The 20,191-nt window shown below is 38.4% G+C and overlaps 1 protein-coding gene across 2 annotated transcripts in view; it reads left to right on the top strand.

Moving 5' to 3' along the window:
* The window catches only part of TMEM94 (transmembrane protein 94), a 79,459-nt gene that overhangs the window by 42,171 nt on the left and 17,097 nt on the right, over nt 1-20,191 (top strand). For both annotated transcript variants that reach the window (XM_070937570.1, XM_070937569.1), the window contains 9 exons: nt 1,675-1,779; nt 2,564-2,728; nt 4,434-4,646; nt 6,243-6,558; nt 7,839-8,012; nt 9,436-9,538; nt 11,004-11,221; nt 12,518-12,699; nt 13,406-13,544. In XM_070937570.1, the coding sequence (XP_070793671.1) occupies nt 1,675-1,779; nt 2,564-2,728; nt 4,434-4,646; nt 6,243-6,558; nt 7,839-8,012; nt 9,436-9,538; nt 11,004-11,221; nt 12,518-12,699; nt 13,406-13,544 (1,615 nt within the window). The remainder of the gene's footprint in view (nt 1-1,674; nt 1,780-2,563; nt 2,729-4,433; nt 4,647-6,242; nt 6,559-7,838; nt 8,013-9,435; nt 9,539-11,003; nt 11,222-12,517; nt 12,700-13,405; nt 13,545-20,191) is intronic.

Genomic DNA, 20,191 nt, shown 5'->3' with positions numbered 1-20,191 from the left:
AAGCACATAATTCACATTGCTTGCCTAGCTGAGTGAAAATAACCGACAGATGGTCCAAGGGCCTGGAAAAAAGCATCCTAAGAATTTCAGGCTGCATACTCTATATCTGTGTGTCAGAATCAGATTTAGGAAAGTTAAATATGAGAAACTGGGTATTTCTGTGAGATTAGATGGAACAAATGGGTGGTAGAATTTCAAAGTTTATCCAGGTAATCTATATGTTATAATCTGATTAATGGGATCCAAACCCCTTTCATTCATTACTTCAACCTCTTTAATTGTTCTTTCTTAGACATTCAGGTTGCATCATAAGGCCATCTAAACTGAGAAAAGACAATATGCTTTACCATTATCTGCAAAAACCAGAATTTTACCAAAGCAAGAATCAGTTCATTGGTGGAACTTGTTGCTTTCTTCTATCTAAATTAAGAAGCAATGTCGATTGCCGATTGCATTCAGTAACTAGTGTATAAGAAATTGTAGTATTAGTGGGCAAATTTTCTGTGATATCAGGTGGGTGATGATGAACTGGTGTCTAATTTTTTAGTGCTTTGGAGCAATCCTTTGCACTTTGAAACAATACTGCAGAGAAGGAGAGGGAGGGGGGAGAGAGAGTGGGGAGGGAGAGAGCATTTATTTTCCCATGTTGAGTTTTTTAAAAAAGAAATGTAGCTAACTTAACTAAATGTTTCTTCCATTTTTCTGTGTCACATGAAGATAGACTAAAGAAACTGCATATTTAGCTTTGAAAAAAAATGACTGAGGAAGACATATGACAGCACTTTCAAATATCTGAAGATATGTCTCAGAGAAGAAGGTCAAAACTTGTTCCCTATTGTTCCAAAGATGAGGGCATGAAGTAATGGTTTCAGGTTTCAGGAAGATGGATTCAAATTGAATTTTAGAGAAAAAAAAACTCCATTTAATAATAGCAGTTTGACAGTGGAAGCAAGGGAGATAATGGGCTCCTGTTTACTTGGTGTCTTCATGTGGAGGCTGGATATCCTTTTCTTGTGGATGCTCAAGTTTGGATTCCTGCATGGAGCATAGGTTGAACTTAATAGGCTAAATAATACCTTCCAATTCTATAATTCTAAATGGAATTCTAGCCATAATTGTAGCCATACGAATCCCACTGCACTAGACTAAAGACTTGTTTGTTCAGCATCTGTTTCCCACAAATTTTAACAAAATTTAACATAATATAGGATACGTATCTATGTTTTTTTAAAATATCCCAGATTGAACAATCCTCTCAGAATTGTTCCACAAAGCTAAATCTAAGGTGAAGTTCAGAATTCTACCTGCACTGATTTTTTTTAGATACGTTTGTCAAAATTCAAAATTTTTAGAGCTGTATTTGTCGCAATACAAAATAAAACAAGAAATATAATAACAGACAAAAAGAAAGAACATAAGGAAAGAAAGACCTTCCCCTCCCAAATCATCCTACTTCCTGTACATATTTGAAGCCTGACATTCCTTACAAGCTTTGTCATGCACTAGAGATCTGATTTATACACAGGTTGCTATACTTAGTTTCTGTGGAAATGTTAAACTGTCACTTGCTACTAATCCTGTCTTTCTGGAAATAACCATGTTCCTATGTGAAGTCTATTTGAACTTGCCATTCTTCCTCATTTAGTTGACTAGCTGTTGTGGCTTTTTTGGTAGGAAATGTTACGGTGTATCTGGAGCCACTTCCTGCAAGTTCTGAAGGGCAAATCACCCACTCTCACCTTCACCTCTAGTCTGCTTCACAGTCTGGGATCTGTCACAGTAAGTCTGATTGCAAGAAGAACTGCAAAAAGAAGCATAGAGTTCCCTGCCCTGTGTCTCATCGGCTAGTTTCCTTTATGGTTGCAAACAGTTTTTCTAAAATATATCTGAACGTGTTAGCTAGATATTGATGAGATAATGGTTCAGAAATGTGGTCAGATTGATTTTAGGTTGAGGACTCAAGATATCAAGTTGCTACTGATTGGCAAGCTCTTTATCTTGGCTGGACTGACAGTGGTCTCTTCTACGTAGAAAAAAAATGATAAAGCCAAGGTGTCTAGTTTTAAATCAATAAACTACAAATGAGTAGCAGGCATGCCCTTGTCCTTTTCAGCTTTTAGAACATTAACATTTTAATTTACTAAGAATCTATTCTTGGGCTTTACTTTCCACCTATTTTTCACAGGAGTCTTCACTCCTGTCCAAAACATGAAATGTGATAGAAGATAGCTAAGAGTTATAAAAGACACCACATGCTGCCAATTGTCATTCCTTTTGGCCTTAGCTGATGTCTCACTGAGCTAGGACTGTGTCTTGTCATCTCCTTACTTTGGTTTACAGTGTTTTATGGCATCTGCACATATTGGGGAAAGTATTTCTGCATTCAAGAAGATTAAAAAAAAAAGTCTCAAGAGATTGAAGGTTATTTGGAAATGGCCTTTTGTCTTGCATTGTGTTTAAACGGTGGAACATTGTGTCTGGCTCACTGATTCAGACATAGCCTTGCCCAATAGTTTATTGTATATCTCTGGGGTTTTGTCAGGTGTCTTGGGCTTGTTTTTAGGTGCTCTGCTGTGTGGATAAGCAAGGAATTCTGTCCTGGCCTAATCCCAGTCCAGAGACGGTTTTGTTCTTTAGTGGCAAGGTGGAACCTCCTCACAGCAGCCATGAAGATCTGACAGATGAACTCTCCACACGCTCCTTCTGCCACCCAGAGATGGATGAAGAGGTGAGGGATGGGTTTGTAAAGGATACTCTGTCAGGGTGCTCTGAGCTGTGTCTTGGTCTTCCTGACCTTTGTTTCATTTGCAAGTTAACGCCAGTTAAACACTGCAGATGCATGCTCAAATTCTGCAGTTAAATTATAGCAATAAAATACCTTAGGAAACTTATTCTCTCATCCAGCTAGTCTAGATTGTTCAGTCTAGATTATTTAAGGAAATCTGGAACAAATATTATTATAGTACCTTTGAAGACTAATAAACACAGCATGAGCTGTTGAAAGGTAGAACTTATTTTATGAAATGATACCCAAAATCTATATATTAGTTCTGTGTTTCTGTACAAAGCATGAATGTATACAAGATAAGTTCCTATACATGTAATTAGTAATGATGTCATATTCCTACCTCTGCCAAATTCAATATAGGAAGTAGGAGAGAATTCGAGATTTAAAGATTAATTAAATTTATCAGACATTTATTTTGTTTTTTTAGTATGATTATAGTCCACAAGAACCCAAAAGTATATTTTTTGCAGGTGGTTGTTGAGGGAATAAGAATTAAAATTATTTTCTTAATAACACTTCTTTTTCCTGAAAATGCTGATCATGAATTTGAACAGGAATTTCATTTGGAAGCATTATGAAATGAGCATTATTTTGACATGAGTTTATTAAGTAATAACCATGTACACTCATGTATAACCCCTCCTGCAAATAATCCAACTTTTGAACATTTAGCCAAAATACCATGAAAAGATAACCTGTGGATAAGTCAACCCTGCATTTTTCATGGTATTTTGGTTAAAAATGTAAGGGTCTGCTTATCTGTGGATGGGCTTATATATATGTATATGTGGGAAATAGAAGTACTTTTAAAAACTATTACCATATATATCTGCAGGTTACCCCATCCTCAGATAAGTGAAAACTGAATTTTTTCCCAACCCTAATCCTTAAATTTATTAAGGATCATAAGAAGAGTAAAAATGAATACATACTACAAAAAATCCCAAACAACAAAATTCAAAAGAAAAAAGTATAAAAAAAAGGAGAACAAAAGATAACTTTCCCTTTCATTCCAACAAGTGAAAACAGTTTTGACAACTTATCGCTATCTCTAAATGCAACATAAACTCACTTCTCCTCATAGCTCATCTCTTAATAAAACAAAAATCCAAATGCTTCATTTATCATTCGTTGTTAACAAAAGTCAAATAAGAACAATCAGATATAACTAAGTTCTTTATCTGGCCTTGATCAGATAAGCCAAAGATAATTTTTGAGTCTATTTTGGCACCTAAAATACAAGTAGTCCTTGATTTACAACATTTCATTTAGTGGCTGTTCAAAGTTACAACGGCAGTGAAAAAAGTGTCCGTTTTTCAAACTTACAACCATTGCAGCATCCTCACAGTTACATGATAAAAATTTGGGTGCTTGACAAGTAAAATCAATGGGGAAGCCAAATTCATTTAACAACTGTGTTACTAACTTAACAATTGTAGTGATTCACTTTGTAACTGGTCATAAAATGGGGCAAAACTTACTTAATAAATGTCTAACTTAGTGACATAAATTTGGGGCTCAGTTGTAATTGTATGTCAAGGACTACCTATACTCAACTTACCAATAAATATCTACGATAGTCCACCTTCTTGTTTCCTCTTGCAGGGGTTTTCTGCTTACCTCTTTTACTTATGCTGTATTACAGCCTCATGAAAGGGATGCTTTGCTCTCAGGGCCTTTGTCGGATGTGGTTCGCATCAGCAACGAGCAAGACAGGGCTGAGTGGTCCACCAGCAATACTCCCAAGTCTTCTGATACTCAGATTCACAAGAAACCAGCAGGCCGCAGCAAGCACCCTTCGGGATCTAATGTGAGCTTCAGCAAAGACATTGAAGGAGGAGAGGAGGAGACAACTCAGGTAATGAAGGACGGGTCACTTCTGGCCCATTTTCTTCATTTCATGTGGGAGACAATGCCAACGTGGGTATCTATAGAGCAGTGATTTTCATACCTGACTGAGGAATTCTGGGAGTTGAAATTCACACATCTTAAAGTTTCCAACTTTGAAAAACATTGATCCAAAAGAATATGAGTACTGCCCTCCTTATTCCACGTTAACATTACTTGTATTAGTGAGGATTTCCATCATAAAGTACCAGACAATAGATTATGAGGGCTCTGGGATCTGAGACGGGGGGAGGGGGGGAGGATGTAATAGAAGATAAAGAAAAAACCTGGGAAATATTTGGGAACTCCGATTTTAGAAGAGGTTTTAAAAATCCGAAAGAATATGGTGAGCATCCTTAAAAAAAGGTTTCAGGTGTACTTGGGTTGTGCATACTTCAAAAATTATTCAGACATGCTTCAGTATGTGTGAGTACCCAATTCCTCTGCAGTCGTTACAGCAACTACCTCTTTTTTTTCAGCATCTCTAATAAGAGGACCCATTAAAGAAACAGGATTTTTTTTCCCCTGCCGGTTTAGAAGCCTGAAGGCATAGAGAAATGCTTTGCTTGCATGGAATCTGAAGCGCTTCTGAATCACATTTGCATAACCATTTCATTTGTAATTGGGGGTCATTTTGGTTAACTTCAACCATGTGACTCCCAGTTAAGGTTTCTTAAGTAATATGTAGACTGCAGCTCCTAGATTCTCTTTAATTTTCTCTCATATAAAAAAATATAAATGTTAAAATGTTAACACATGGAAGCAATACTTTCATGTTCAGCTTCATAGACCTGAGGAGGAGAGTACAGCTACTCTTACATGTCCTATTATTTTCACAGTTGCTACTCAGCTATGTCCAGTAAACAGCTGAGAAATCAAATAGGAACTGGTTTGTTCAGTTTGTTAAACAAAGCTATCTGCCATTTGTTGTCTTTTCTTTAAAATCCAATTAGAGACAGTTTTCTTCAGGCTCTTGAGGCTGTTTCTCATATGTCTTTTGACTTTTAAATCCTGCCTTTAATCTCCAGAGACTTATGAAATCGGTAGAACTCTGGAGAATTGACCAAGTCTAAAAACAATGCAAACTGAAAAGAGAGTTCAACTGACTGAAATTTTAGTTTCAATTTTTTTGCCTGTAATTTTCACCATCATCCAATCCTCTGATTGTTTTCTCTAAATCTGAGTCTTGCTTTCTAATATGAAAAAGTAATAATATTATTCTGGGACCTCAATAATGAAATGGAAGAGCTTTAATGAGCATGTGTAATCTACTATTAGAAACCTTAGACTAACAGATGCATATTTATAAGGCAGGGGTGGGTAACTATGGCAACGTTATGACCTGTGGACTTCAGTTCCCAGAAATCCTGAGCCAGCATGGTTGCCTCAGGAAATCTGATAGTTGAAGTCCCCAGATCATAAAGTTGCCACACTTTCCCACTTGTGATATGAGGGAAGGAGTGGCTGGCATCTTCTCTATCACTGTAGCCGTATTGATTTCAGGTGAGTTACTAGTTTTTAAAAATCCTGTTAGAATTGATCAAGCCTGTCTTTGTTATTGGCCTAGGTGGAAGGTGACATTGACGGATTAGTCTGTGAGGCCGAAGACTTTGTCTGCGATTACCATTTGGAAATGCTTAGCCTGTCTCAAGATCAGCAGAATCCTTCCTGCATCCAATTTGATGATTCCAACTGGCAAATGCACTTAACCTCTCTGAAGCCCTTGGGCCTGAATGTGCTGCTCAACCTGTGCAACGCAAGTGTGACAGAACCCCTCTGCCGCTTCTCTGACCACTTGTGTAACCTCGCCTTGCAAGAGACACATCATGCTGTCTTGCCGGTTCACATACCGTGGGGGCTTTGTGAACTTGCTAGACTAATAGGTATGGAGCAGGTGATAAAATATCTCCCTTGTTTTTAAGAAGTCACAAAGTGCATAGCTTCCTTGTTAGCAGAAATGTCCATGGTCATGGACATTAGTGCACGAGATGCTGGACAACTGAGACATAACATCTCTTTCTTAATTCTCTTAAGGTAGGAATTTTGAAACTTAGAGAGTTCATGTGCGGCAGAGACCCGAAGACCAGCTGGTTGGCGGGAGGCGCGCACACATTCACAGCGGAGCTGAACTGGGGCAATGGCTCGCGTGCCCATAGAGAGGGTGCTACATGCCACCTCTGGCACTTGTGCCATAGGTTCGCCATCACGGTCCTAAGCCATAGTATAATTGAGTTTCATAGAGTCTTTTCCTGTTTTATGAGTTAGCATGATGTACAAACCCAGCCAGTTGTTATTTAAAGTACAGATAATTCTCGAGTTATGACCATAATTGAACCCAAAATTTATGTTGCTAAGTGAAATATTTATTAAGTGAGTTTGCCCCATTTTACAAATTTTCTTGCCATAGTTGTTAAGTGAATCATTAACTTTTCCGTTTCCCCTAATTGGTTTAAGCTTTCAACATCCACCCATACCAGAACTGTGTAATAATACACCTTGTCCATGTCTGACAATCATAAGCTACTCTCATTTGTACAGTTACCAAATTTTAAGAAAGACTTTTATAATGCTGCAAATTCAGTTAATTATAGGTCTCCGGGCAGGGGTGAAATGCTACCGGTTCAGACTGGTTCAGCCGAACCGGTAGCGATGGTGGCGGGTGGTTCGGAGAACCGGTAGCGACGGCAGTGCGAGGCTCTGCCCACCCGCCCAGTTGTTATTACTTCCTGGTTAAAATCAGGAAGCAACCTGTTTCTTACCCTCTGCGCATGCACAGAAGGATTTGCGCATGCACATGCATGCGAGTGGACCGAGTGCACATGCAGGGTGTGTGCACTTCTGAACCGGTAGGGAAGGTAAGTAGATTTCACCCCTGTTTCCGGGGTAAGGTCAGTCACCCACAGAATCATCCCCATCTCTGATTTTAAGGGAAATTTCACATGGTGGTGTGTCTGTTTTGACACCCGATGTTTCATTTTGGACTGCAAAATAGGCAGGACAAAAGATGGTGAAGGTATTTATTCAGTGGGAGGTGCTATCCGGAGGATGGTGCTAGCCAGAAGAGAATGGTGCGTGAATGAGAAGAGCTGCTGCATATTTTGTGTGATCTGGGTAATCTTTCCTTGTGGTGTTCTCCTTTTTTATTGATGGTTTTTATTCCTAGGGTTTACACCTGGTGCCAAAGAGCTTTTCAAGCAGGAGAACTACATGGCCCTTTACCGCCTGCCTTCTGATGAGATGGTGAAAGAAGTGATGCTTGGGAAGCTCTCCTTCATCACCAAGAGGAGGCCGCCTTTGAGTCACATGATCAGCCTTTTCGTGAGGGACACCACAACCAGTAAGATTGTGAGACTGATAGCTGCTGTGTCCAGCCTCTGGGATTTCAATTTGACAGGCAGCCCCTGTAGCTAATTCAAAGATGTAAGGTGTGCATTTGAATCTCTAGTAAAATGCGAGGGGGAAGAATCGTTGCTATTCCAGTGACATCACAAAAGGTTTTCCAAAATGAAGATTAACTAACTTTTCTTGATTGATGCTTTAAGATGAAAGTTTGTGGTCATGGATGTAATTCCAGCCGAGAACTAAAATACTAGGATTTTTCCAAGTATCTCACTTCAATTTATTCTCTGTTAGTTCCCTTTGTCTTTTATTTTAAAGAATTGAGTATATATTCCACACTTGCCTTGAAGGTATGTAGGCTCTGTAAAAAGCTAAATAGGTTTGGAAAGCAGAATTGATTTTTATTACACTTATTTTAATGATTAAAAGCTAGTTGAACTTAACAACTGTATTGGAAACAGTGCATTTTGATTACCTTCCAGGATTACCAAGAGATAGTTCTCTAACTTCTTGGCACAGTGCAGCTGTATTAGGACAGCAAATCCAGAATTTCCTGCCAGCAGAGCTGTGTTGGCTAATTACTGTAGTCTGGTTGCATCTAAAGGGCCCATGCGGGGAATGATCGGTTTCTGGAAGAAGGCAGGAAACAATAGGATTTCCAATTAAACGAATCTCCCTTATACAGAAGCAGAAGAAATTCTTTTTTGACACACCAATGTGTTAAGAAATGAGGACATCTTTGCCCTGTTTTTCTTTATTAATATTTATTGCTTTTTAATTAATAAAAAAATGCTTTAACAAAAAAGTGAAAGCCAACAAAATAAAAAGCATAGTGTGACAAATCGTTTAAACAGTAAACTGTAACAGTTCTGTATACTTATCTAATGCAAATATTATTCAAATACATGTATATATTTCTAATACAAAGCTTTGCCCTGTTTTGAGACCCAGTGTTGGAAAGAGATAGGACAGGTGAGGGATGACAATCGGTCTCTGAGGCAGCCATTATTTGCCATATAGGTGTCCTGTATTTGGCACTGAACAGGTTAGAGGTTTTGCCTCAAAAGGAATGTTGCTTATAGATGAGATGCACATTTTATTGTAGACCTTGCATAAGTCTCTGTGAGTGTGGAAAAAATGATGGGCACTTTGTGAGTTGCACTAATATAACACTGATTTGCATAAGAAAACAAAACATAATTGTCCAGGAAAGCTGGAGTTGCCCTGCTGTGGCTCCTAAGAGGCGGTGATCTCCTGTGACAATTTGATGACAAGCAGTGGGTTATTTTTAGGGCCTGCTCTGTTTGGTCGTCACCATTTTATCCTTTTGTTCAGTGGAAGAAGATGCTTGTGGGTGATGTGGAAGCTGTAAAATAAAATACATAGCAGGCTTGCTATGTAGTCCCAATTTTCTCTCCTAGGCACGGAGCAAATGCTTTCACATGGGACTGCTGACATCATCCTGGAGGCCTGCACAGATTTCTGGGATGGCTCGGATATCTACCCGCTTTCTGGTTCTGACAGGTAGACAGACTGCTCTTTAGGCCTGTAAGGGACACTGGCTTTGTAATACAGATTGCTGGAGCAATGGCTTCTCGGGATGAATGTTTTGCACCAGGGATTTTTCCCTCACTTTGAAGAGAGCTCATTGTCAATTGGGTCCTGCTTCCAGAGCTTAATTTCCCTACTGAGGAAAATACATTTATTTAGACGCCATCTCCCTCACAGAGGAACTCTGGGTGGTGTACAATTAAAATGTTAAGAAATAAAAACTGAATATAAAATATTAAAATAGAGACAAGGATAGTTAAAATTCAACATTAGTGTCTTCATGACAGAGTGGTTAAAGTGCAGTATTGCAGGCAAACTCTGCCCAAAGCCTGGAGTTCGATCCTGACTGGGATCAAGGTTGACTCAGACTTCCATCCTTACGAGGTCAGTAAAATGAGGACCCAGATTGTTGGGAGCAATATGCAAACAATGCTTCAACATTGGAAACTGCCCAGAGAGTGCTGTAAAGGGCTATGGGGCAGTATATAAGCTTAAATGCTATTACTATATTAAAACATTCATTCAAAGGTAGGAGGAGGGCTTTCAGGGCACTAACCAGCCCCACAGCTGCATCTCCTCTGTGAGCCCCAAGCAAGATGTCAGAGCCTGGTCTTTAGACATTTTTCAAAAGCGAGAAGAGTGGTGGGCCCAAAAGTGGTGGTGGTGGTGGAAATGTTCCAAAGGGGAAACAGAAATGTATACTTTTGTTTTATCAAAAATGTGTCAGCAATATTGTAGTAACTATGACTTGTTATGCATGTAAAGAAAAGCCCTAATGTTAGGGAGGGGGAGAGGGCTGCCTCAGACGCCTTTGAATTTTATATGCTGCCTGGCTCTGCATTTTTTGCAGCTTGTCAGTCCACACTCATCAGTAGAGGATGAATTGTCTTGTCAAGTCTCCCTTATTGTGACCTGCCTGTCTGGAGCCAAGTTGATTTTACAGCCTTTTTCTAGTATTTCAGGCTGCAACTTTAAAAACCCAAATGTCCATATATAGAAGGCCAGCAACAAAAAAAATTGCATGATGATGATAACAACTCCTCCTCCTCCTCCTCCTCCTCCTCCTCCTCCTCCTCCTCCTCCTCCTCCTCCTCCTCCTCCTCCTCCTCTTCTCCTCCTCCTCCTCCTCCTCCTCCTCCTCCTCCTCCTCCTCCTCCTCCTCCTCCTCCTCCTCCTCCTCCTCCTCCTCCTCCTCCTCCTCCCTTCCAGCAGCCTGACAGCCTCCCTGTATTTTCATTCTTCACTAGGCTGTTTTAATATCCCTGGACCCCTCCAGAACTATTGAAAGGATGAGTCTGAAATAATATTTTTCAAGGAAATTCAGTATTTCAGCCATTGCTCATATTAACACAAGAGTTTCTTATGCAACAACTAACAACAACAACAAGTAATTTAGGGTGAAATTGTTTCTAATAGCTTTTGTCTTCTGTTTTCTCAGGAAGAAAGTGCTGGATTTCTACCAGCGTGCCTGCCTTTCAGGTTATTGTTCTGCCTTCTCCTACAAGCCCATGCACTGTGCCTTGTCTTCTCTCCTGAACGGCAAATGCATAGAACTGGTGCAGGTCCCTGGGCAAAATGCCATCTTCACCTCTTGTGATCTTCCAGGGACCATACCTATCAAGCAGAGCAGCCGCCGAAATAGCTGGAGCTCAGATGGTACGTGTTTTGCCACTGTAGTGGAGATTTGCTGCAGAAACAGAAGCTGATCTAGATTCACTGTAGCTTTTAAAAGATGTTGCAGGGAGGAAAATAGTATTTTTTTTTTGGGGGGGGGAGATATAATGAAATTTAAAAATGCAGGGTCAGATGATTGTCACCTTCAATTACAGTGTTATTTTACAAAATGCCAGTCAAGGTGCTGTTATAGTGAATGCAAAATTGCTTGTGTTGCAAAATATATTGTCTCATTGAGAATTCTCTGTTTAAATAAAGTTTATTTCTTATAGAAGGCACTGTAATTGCACAAAGATCTCATTACCCTTGGATTCATTTTTCTTCTCATGGTTCAAGGTCCTTTCCTGCTCACCATCTGATCTGGCAGTTGTGAAAGAATTCTGCTTACCTAAACTCTTGGTGTTTGCTTTTTTAATAATATTTTTATTGAAATTAAAAAAAAAAAAGATAAAAGCTAATACAGACTAAGAAAAATATATATATAAAAAGAAAAAGTGCTGAGAGAGGAAAAAAACTTGATGTTTGGACAAGCTTGCCCTGTCATTGGAAAAAAGCTTAATTTGATCCAGCATCAGCCTTGCTGCTTTAGCTTGGCAAGTTCCTCCAGGATCTTCTTTTAGCTGAGTGTAAAGAACTAATTTAGACATCCCAGTTAGCACAAGGCAGGAGAAGTGGAACAACAGTGGCCTCTTCCAAGTCAATTTCCTTACTTTCTGTTGATGTGGATCGTGTGTGTGTGTGTGTGTGTGTGTGTGTGTGTGTGTGTTTCTACTTACCTTTACTACCGGTTCGCAACAGGAGTGCCCATGCGCATATCACCCATGATGATGTCGTGGCGGGTGGGCGGAGCCTCCCACCGGTTTTACTACCGGTTCTGTAGAACCAGACTGAACTGGGAGCAACCCACCACTGATGTGGATGTTTGCTAAGAAGATATTGGTCATCCAAACCTTCCCCCTAGCTTTTTAAAATGTTCTGGAATTTGGATGTTCTCTTGATAGCTTTGCACATACCTTTTCAATCACTGATTGTTTTTTTATAACTGATGAGCATTTTTTTGTCTTCCTTTCTCTTTCCCTCTTTCACTGCATATATGTGTATGTGTTGCTCTGGGGTCTTTTGGCCATGACTGATCATACTTCCTTCTTGATCCTTTAAATGGGTGTCCTGCATGTTCCCTGGTGGATGTCTGTCCCTGTCTCTGCATTCCACCTTGGCTGCCTATGTCTCCATGGCGTATCTGCTTCTGTGCATTTGCTCTTGTTCGCATGCCCAAAGAAGGGATTGGGGAAGTGATGGAGAAGGAGGACTGTATCCAGGCTTTGAGTGGCCAGATCTTCATGGGCATGGTCTCCTCCCAGTATCAGGCCCGATCAGATGTCGTCCGCCTCATTGAAGGACTAGTCAACGCTTGCATTCGTTTTGTCTATTTCTCCCTGGAAGATGAGCTGAAAAGTAAGGTAAGCTATTCCTTTGCATCATTTTTAGCATGCATTGTTCCTGTAGCAGCCATGTCGAGGACACAGTGGTCCTGTTCATCCTGTGATTGATTCTGAACTAATGTTAACATTTTCTACTTCTTTTGATATGTTTATTGTGTTTTAGCATTTATGGATTTCGTGGTAGCTAATCCCTTTTAATTTGTAATACTTTCTTCTCCCTCTTCTTTTTCCTACAAATACCCTAATTAATAATTAAGTAATGGAATGTTCGGTTTGTGATCATGATAAATTTTTCCCAAAGTATGTTTTTATTGGGCAGATGTATATTAAGGAAGCATCTCAGTAAATACTCATTAGACTTATTTTAATATATATTACTATAATAGTAAAATTGACATAGTAAATCTAGATTGGCTTGTGCGTCCAAAATGGGAATATACTCATTCTGCCCCAAAAATAGTTCTCCTGCTAGTAGAGCCAAACAACATTTGGAAATGTGTATACATTTTTTAGAATATCATAGTTTTTAATGTACCATTGATGACTTTTAAATCAAAATAACCAGAAAGGTTTTGATCAAAATAAACACTTGAATATCTTGTACTATGTGATCTTGAAATTGAATCTGGATTGTAGGCCCAAATCACTGCTTTGATTTCATTTTCTCTCTTCCCTTCCATTTTTGGACAGCATATACATTTAATGAATAAATCATTTTTCACAGGTGTTTGCTGAGAAGATGGGTCTTGAGACTGGCTGGAATTGCCATATATCTCTAACTCCCAATGGAGATGTGCCTGGTTCTGAAATCCCTCCCTCCAGTCCCAGTCATGCAGGCTCCTTGCATGAGGACCTTCCTCAAGGTGAGTGAAAATAGCTTGGCAGGGTTTGCAGAGCATGAGCAGAACATTGGCTACGACAAAGGTGTTTGATTTGTTGAAGCAATTTCTAATGTGCTCTTGCTGAAGCAGGACCGAATGTTGTTGTATGGAACAGCCCCACTTTACCTTTCTTAATTCCTCAATACTGTACAAATATCTAAGGACTGAAAAGACAAGTCAAGTGGATTAGAGGCCCCCACTGTTTAATCACAAGTACCATCTATGTGGGCCTTGAAGAAATTTAGAAGTAATAATCTTGAATTGTCTACGAGGTCCTCAATCATCCAGATCATGATTGTCCCCAAGATGCTTTTCCAAAAGGCAAGAAGAACTGAAGAAACTTCTTGGGTGAGAAGCACAATGTTTTCAAAGAAGAAAAAAAACCAAGGAAGTCCAGTTGTCTTTTGGAAAAGCATCTTTGGGACAATAACCTTGAATTCTACCTGGAAGCCTACTGTTAACCAATGCACCTCACAAAGTAGTAATGTCATGGTCATACTGAGTTTTTGGCCCTGACAACAAGGAGACCTAACCCTAAGACTAAGACCAATCCTAGTTTCCTTTAATTGGCAATGGGAGTTTCACATGTATTTTATGTGGTCCAAGAACAAATCTGAACAAAAAGCTATAACTGTCCCTTTCCTTGGAGAACCTCTAAGAATCTATTCCTGAGATCAATTCTTGACTAGGACTTCAAGGAGATCTAACCTAACCCTAACCCTAACCCTAAAACCCTAGCTTTAGTATAATTGGGAATGGGAATTTCCCAGGTGTTTTACAGTGGTTGCCAAAGGTGCATTCATAATTAACCTCCCCTGGTGCTTTCTTTTTTTTTTTTTTTATTGCAAAAGTTTTACAATTACATTTTCACCCCTTTTTTTTTCACCCCCCCACCTCCCTCCCCAAACTTCCCATCCTCCCTAACCCTCCCTAACCCTCCCCCCCCAGACTTCCTTATTATGTACTCATAACTAATAACACTGATATATAAACTTGAACCCATCCCTCCCCTTATATAATTTTTCCTCTTTGTCTCTTTACATTAAGATATTTCTAATACATTATTTTCAAATAAAAGCTATTTGATACTTTCTAGTTTGATATTTGTTCTGAACATATTCTATCCACCTTTTCCATTCCCATTCATAAGTCTCTTGTGAACAATCCTTTAAATATGCTGAAATCTTCGCCATCTCTGCAAAACTAGCCATCTTCAAAGTCCATTCCTCGATAGTAGGCAAAGCTTCATTCTTCCAATATTTACCTATCAACAATCTTGCTGCTGTTATCATATGCAATATTAGTTTTATTTCACCCCGTGTAAAACCCTTAACTATACCCAATAAAAACAGTTGTGGAGAGAATTGAATTTTTTTCTTCAAAACATTCTGCATGACCCACCATATTTTTATCCAAAAAGCCTTAACTTTCCTACAGGTCCACCAAACATGATAATACGTAGCATCCAAACATTCGCATCTCCAACATTTTGGCTGAACATTAGGGTACATACATGACAACTTTTTAGGATCTAAATGCCATCTATAAAACATTTTATAAAAATTTTCCCTCAGGTTCTGCGACTGTGTAAATTTAACATTCTGAACCCAAATTTTTTCCCATGTTTCCAACATCACTGGTTCTTCAAAATTTTGTGCCCACTTAATCATACAATCTTTAACTAATTCAGTTTCTGAATCCCTTTCTAGCAAAACATTATAAAGCCTTTTAATATGCATTGGACCTTTCTCTCTTATATGTCTAACCAATTCTTCCTCATGCAACATAATACCAGTTTTTTGGTCCTCTTTCCATCTCAATTGTAGTTGATTATATTGTAGCCAAGTTAAATTAATTCCTTCATCCAACAGTATCTGTAGTGTCTTCAACTGCCATCTGCCCGCATCTGTGAAAAGAACCTCTTTATATAAAAACCCCCCGAGTGACATTATATTTGTATTCCACATAGTATGACCAAGATCCAGCCATAACGGTATTTTGTAATCCCATTTGAGTCGGTGCTTCTTCCAAACTCTCATCAAAGAGTCTCTAAGTATATGACTTTTAAATACTTTATCTACTTTGTCGTCATAAAATAAATAAGCATGCCATCCAAATTCAAGATCAAAACTTTCTGCATTCAGTATTCCAGTCTTTTTACTTCCAAACCAATCACTTGTTAAAGTTAAAGCTGCTGCATCATAATATAACTGTAGGTTTGGGAGTTTAAGGCCTCCTCTTTCTGGAACATCTTGCATAATTTTCAATTTCACTCTCGGCTTCTTCTCGTTCCAGACAAACTTATTCACACCCGACTGCCAAACTTTCAGTTGTTTATCACTTTTAAGCACCGGAATCATTTGAAACAAAAACAGAAATCTTGGCAAAATGTTCATCTTAACTGCTGCTATTCTTCCAAGTAAAGACAGTTGCAGCTTTTTCCAAGTCTCCATGTCTTTCTGGACCTCTCGCCACAACACCTCATAATTATTTTGAAACAATTTCATGTTTGATTCTGCAACCTGAACTCCAAGATATTTTACCTTAGGTACAATTTCAAAACCTGCCCTCCTTTCAAGCTCATGTTTACGATCTTGTGTCATATTTTTAACTATCATTTTAGTCTTTTTTGAATTCAGTCTAAAACCTGAAACTCTACCATAGTCTTGTATAATGTCGTTCATCAGGATTGTTGATTCCATTGGTTGTGATAGGGTAACAACCAGATCATCTGCAAATGCCTTTATTCTATAATCCTCTTGCCTTATCATTATGCCTTTCAAAATTTTAGAGTCCCGTATTGTATTTAGCAAGACTTCCAATGTTAAAATAAATAAAAGTGGGGACAACGGACATCCCTGTCTTGTTCCTTTTTCAATTTTAAACTCTGTCGTCAAACTTCCATTAATAATAATCTGTGCTTTTTGCTCTTGATAAATTGCTGAGATCGCCTGTATAAATTGGTCCCCAAAGCCCATCTTTTTTAAAGTCTTTAGTAGAAAATTCCAATCCACTCTATCAAAGGCCTTCTCTGCATCCAAAAAAACCAGCACTGCAGGAATCTGTTTATTCTTATCAAGATATTCCAATAAGTCTATTACTTGCCTTACATTGTCCTTCATATATCTGCCCTCAATAAATCCCGCTTGGTCCTCATGAATCACCTTTTGGATTACTGGCATCAACCTGTTGGCTAATACCTTCGCATAAATTTTATAGTCTGTGTTCAAAAGAGATATTGGTCTATAATTCTCTGGTTTTTTAGGACCAACTTGTTCTTTTGGTATCAAAGATATATAAGCAGTTGTCCAAGATGGGGGTATTTTACCCCCTTGTTGAATATTGCAAAATAAATCTCTAAGTTGTCCCACCATTTCAGCTTGTAAAGTTTTGTAATACACTGCAGTCAAACCATCCGTGCCAGGAGCTTTGGCTGTTTTTAGCTGTTTAATTGCTGCTGTTATCTCCTCCTCTGTTATAGGATAATTCATTCTTTCCTTTTGTTGATCAGTAATTTTTGTAACTCTCTTATCATTTAAATATTTTTCTATAAGTCCATTCTGCACCTCTTCTTTGGCATATAGTTTAGTATAATAGTCCACAAAAGCTTCTTTAATTAATTTTTGTTGAAAGATTTCTTTCCCTCCAATATCAATACTATCGATAATCCGTGCACTTTGTTTTTTCCTCAATGTGTAAGCCAACCATCTGCCCGGTTTATTAGCGTTGCAAAATGTGTTATGCTTCGCGTATTGTAGGCTTGTTGCAACTTGTTCCGCCATAAGCATTTGAAATTGGTCTTTCAAAAGTTTTATAGCACTTTGTATTCTTTCATCTGTTGGGTTTTTAATAAGTAACTGTTCTTTATTCTTTATTTCCATTTCCAACTCAGATCTTTTCTTTTGTCGGAGCAGTCTATGTTTAGAATTCATATAGATAAGTACCCCTCTCATATAAGCTTTACTTGCGTCCCAAACAATTTCAATTGGGGTACCTTTATTCAAATTTATTTCAAAAAATTCTTTCAAATGCTTTTTAAGTTCTATTGTATTTTTTTCATATCTAAACAAGTTCTCATTTAATCTCCAAGAACGTCTCTCAACCTTATCCATCTCAATTTCTATCCATACAGGGCTATGGTCAGTCAAAGTTCTTGGAAAAATCTTTGTTCTTTTTGTCTTAACAAGTAGATCATTTGACAACAGGATAAAATCAATCCTAGAAAAGGATCTATGTCTATCAGAAAAGAAAGTGTAATCCAATTCATTTGGATTATGTATTCTCCAAACATCTTTTAGTTCCATATCTTCTTTCATATCAAAAAAAGTCTGTGGTAGTCTAATTCTAGACTTTGCCAAGCTCTTTTTATCTAGTTTAGAATCAATTACTCCATTCCAGTCTCCCATAATTAAAATAGATCTATAGTCCCATTGCAATATTTTAGTATGTAACATCTTATAAAAATAGTCCTGTTGTTGGTTGGGAGCATAAATTCCAATCAAAAGAATTTGGCCATTTGCTGTGAGCAATTCAATTGCTACAAACCTACCATCTTGATCTGCTTCTATAACTTTCGCTGTTAATTTTTTATTTACATAAATAACCACACCATTCTTTTTCTGCGAAGTTGAAGATATATAATGTGCTCCTAGTTTTGGGTTTATCAAATATTTTTGATCTTGAGTTGTGATATGCGTTTCTTGTAAACATATTATATCATTATTAAATTGTTTCAAATATGTAAATAATTTCTTCCTTTTCTGTGCTGAATTCAACCCATTAACATTCCAAGATAGACACTTAAAGGTCATCAGCCTCTTTCTGGAGCGCAGAGCAAAATATTTGAAGTTCATCCGAGAGCTTCGATCTCGCTCCTCCCATAGCGCCACTCTCTTGTACGGTACTCTTAACTGCCTTCTTGTCTTGTCTTTCCTGTTGTTGTTGTTGCTTTTGTTTAAGTAGCTTGGATTGAGCTCTAATTATACGTTGATCTTTAACTTCAGTCAACTGAATCAAATCCAAAATTGGAGAAGAATCCAACAAGGGCTCACTCAGAAAACCTCCTTCTGCACCTTGCACTATTTCTAATTCCTGCTTAGACTGTTCTTTCAATTGCCTCTCTTCACTCTCCTTAATCTCCAAAACTGTAGATGTACGTGGAGATGGTGTTCTTTCCTTAAGAATAGTACTGTAAAAGTGTTGTGCCTTCTCCACGGTATTCAACCGATATCCTTCTCCCTTATATCTAAAAATTATCCCAGCTGGTGCGTCCCACCGGAAGGGTATCTGTAAATTTTTCAATTCCTTAACAAGAAAACCAAATTCTTTTCTAGCTTTCAACATTTTAGGAGGTAATTCTTTAAAAATTTCAAGTCGTGAACCCCCCACTTGTACAGAAGTATGAAAAGATTTTTGCAGGATATCATTTCTAATTTCTCTGTCAGTAAAGTATATGACCACATCTCTGGGCAGTTGTCTTTGTCTGGCCACCCAAGAGTTCACTCTGTAAATTTTATCTATTTTATGAAATACCAAATCAGGATTAGCTTGTAAAATCTTAGCCAAGGCTTCAGAGCAAACTTGTCTCAAATCCTGTCTCTCCTCCTCTCGAATTCCCCGAAGCCGTATGGCGAATTCCATCGCCCGGAATTGTATCATAACAATCTCATCTTCAATTCTCTGCATTTTATTGTCAACTTCATCAGTTTTATAATCATTGTCTTTCATCTTAACATTAACTTCTGATTTAAATTCTTCAACTTTAAAATCAACTTTCCCAATAAATTCTGCCAGGCCAGACGCCACTTCTGATATTTTTTTGGTCACCTTATTTTGATTCTGTTTCACCATGTCTTTAACTTCATTAATTTCCTGCATAAATTCCTGATGTGATTTTTGAAGTTTATCATCTATCTCCTGTTGAGATTTTTGAAATTTATCATCCAAAGTTTTAGAAATAAATTCTTTTAAATCTCCCACATCAAATTCTTTTTTCTGAGTTTGTAGCTGTTGAGCAGGGGGAAGTTGCGTTTCATGTTTGTGTGTGGGGGATCCCCCCCCTAATGCCTTCCCTTCCTGCTTCTTTGAAGCCATCCTGGCTCGTGATCTAGTTTTTCTAAAGAGGGAAGTTCCTTTTCCTTTCCCTCCTGCACAAAGACTTCTAAAAAAGTCCCCCAGATTTGATCAAATAAGGGTTAAAATAAAGCAAAGTCCAATATTGAAAAGGGAAAAATTTCCCAGTTGTTTCTCTTATAACAAGCAAGGCAACTTTGTAGCAACTAGGAAACTTTGTAACAAAGCAAAGTAACTTCACCAATCCACACTCGCCGGCTCGTTAACTCTGAGGCTAGGCGCCATGTTTTTTCAAAGCACTTTCACTCACTCGCATTTTCTCAAATTGAAAAGTCAACAAAGTGCTAATACTTGCGTTTCCAAATTTCAGGATTCAGTAGTTTCGCTGTTTATTAAAGCTGGTTCTTTCGCTTTAAGTTTCCTGCAGCCGGCTTGTTCTGCAAAAGCAGAATCGTCCCACGTCGCCCGGAGTTTCAGCAGGTTGGGAGGGAGCCACGCCTGTTCTCTCCCCAGAAACTTCCCTGGGGGGTTACAGGGGCTCAACCTGTGCCCTGCGA

This window comes from Pituophis catenifer, unplaced genomic scaffold (genome assembly GCF_029215685.1).
Source record: "Pituophis catenifer annectens isolate HBS135680 unplaced genomic scaffold, rPitCat1.0.hap2 SCAF_2, whole genome shotgun sequence".
Taxonomy (NCBI): domain Eukaryota; kingdom Metazoa; phylum Chordata; class Lepidosauria; order Squamata; family Colubridae; genus Pituophis; species Pituophis catenifer.
This window is presented reverse-complemented; position numbering and strand designations above follow the sequence as displayed.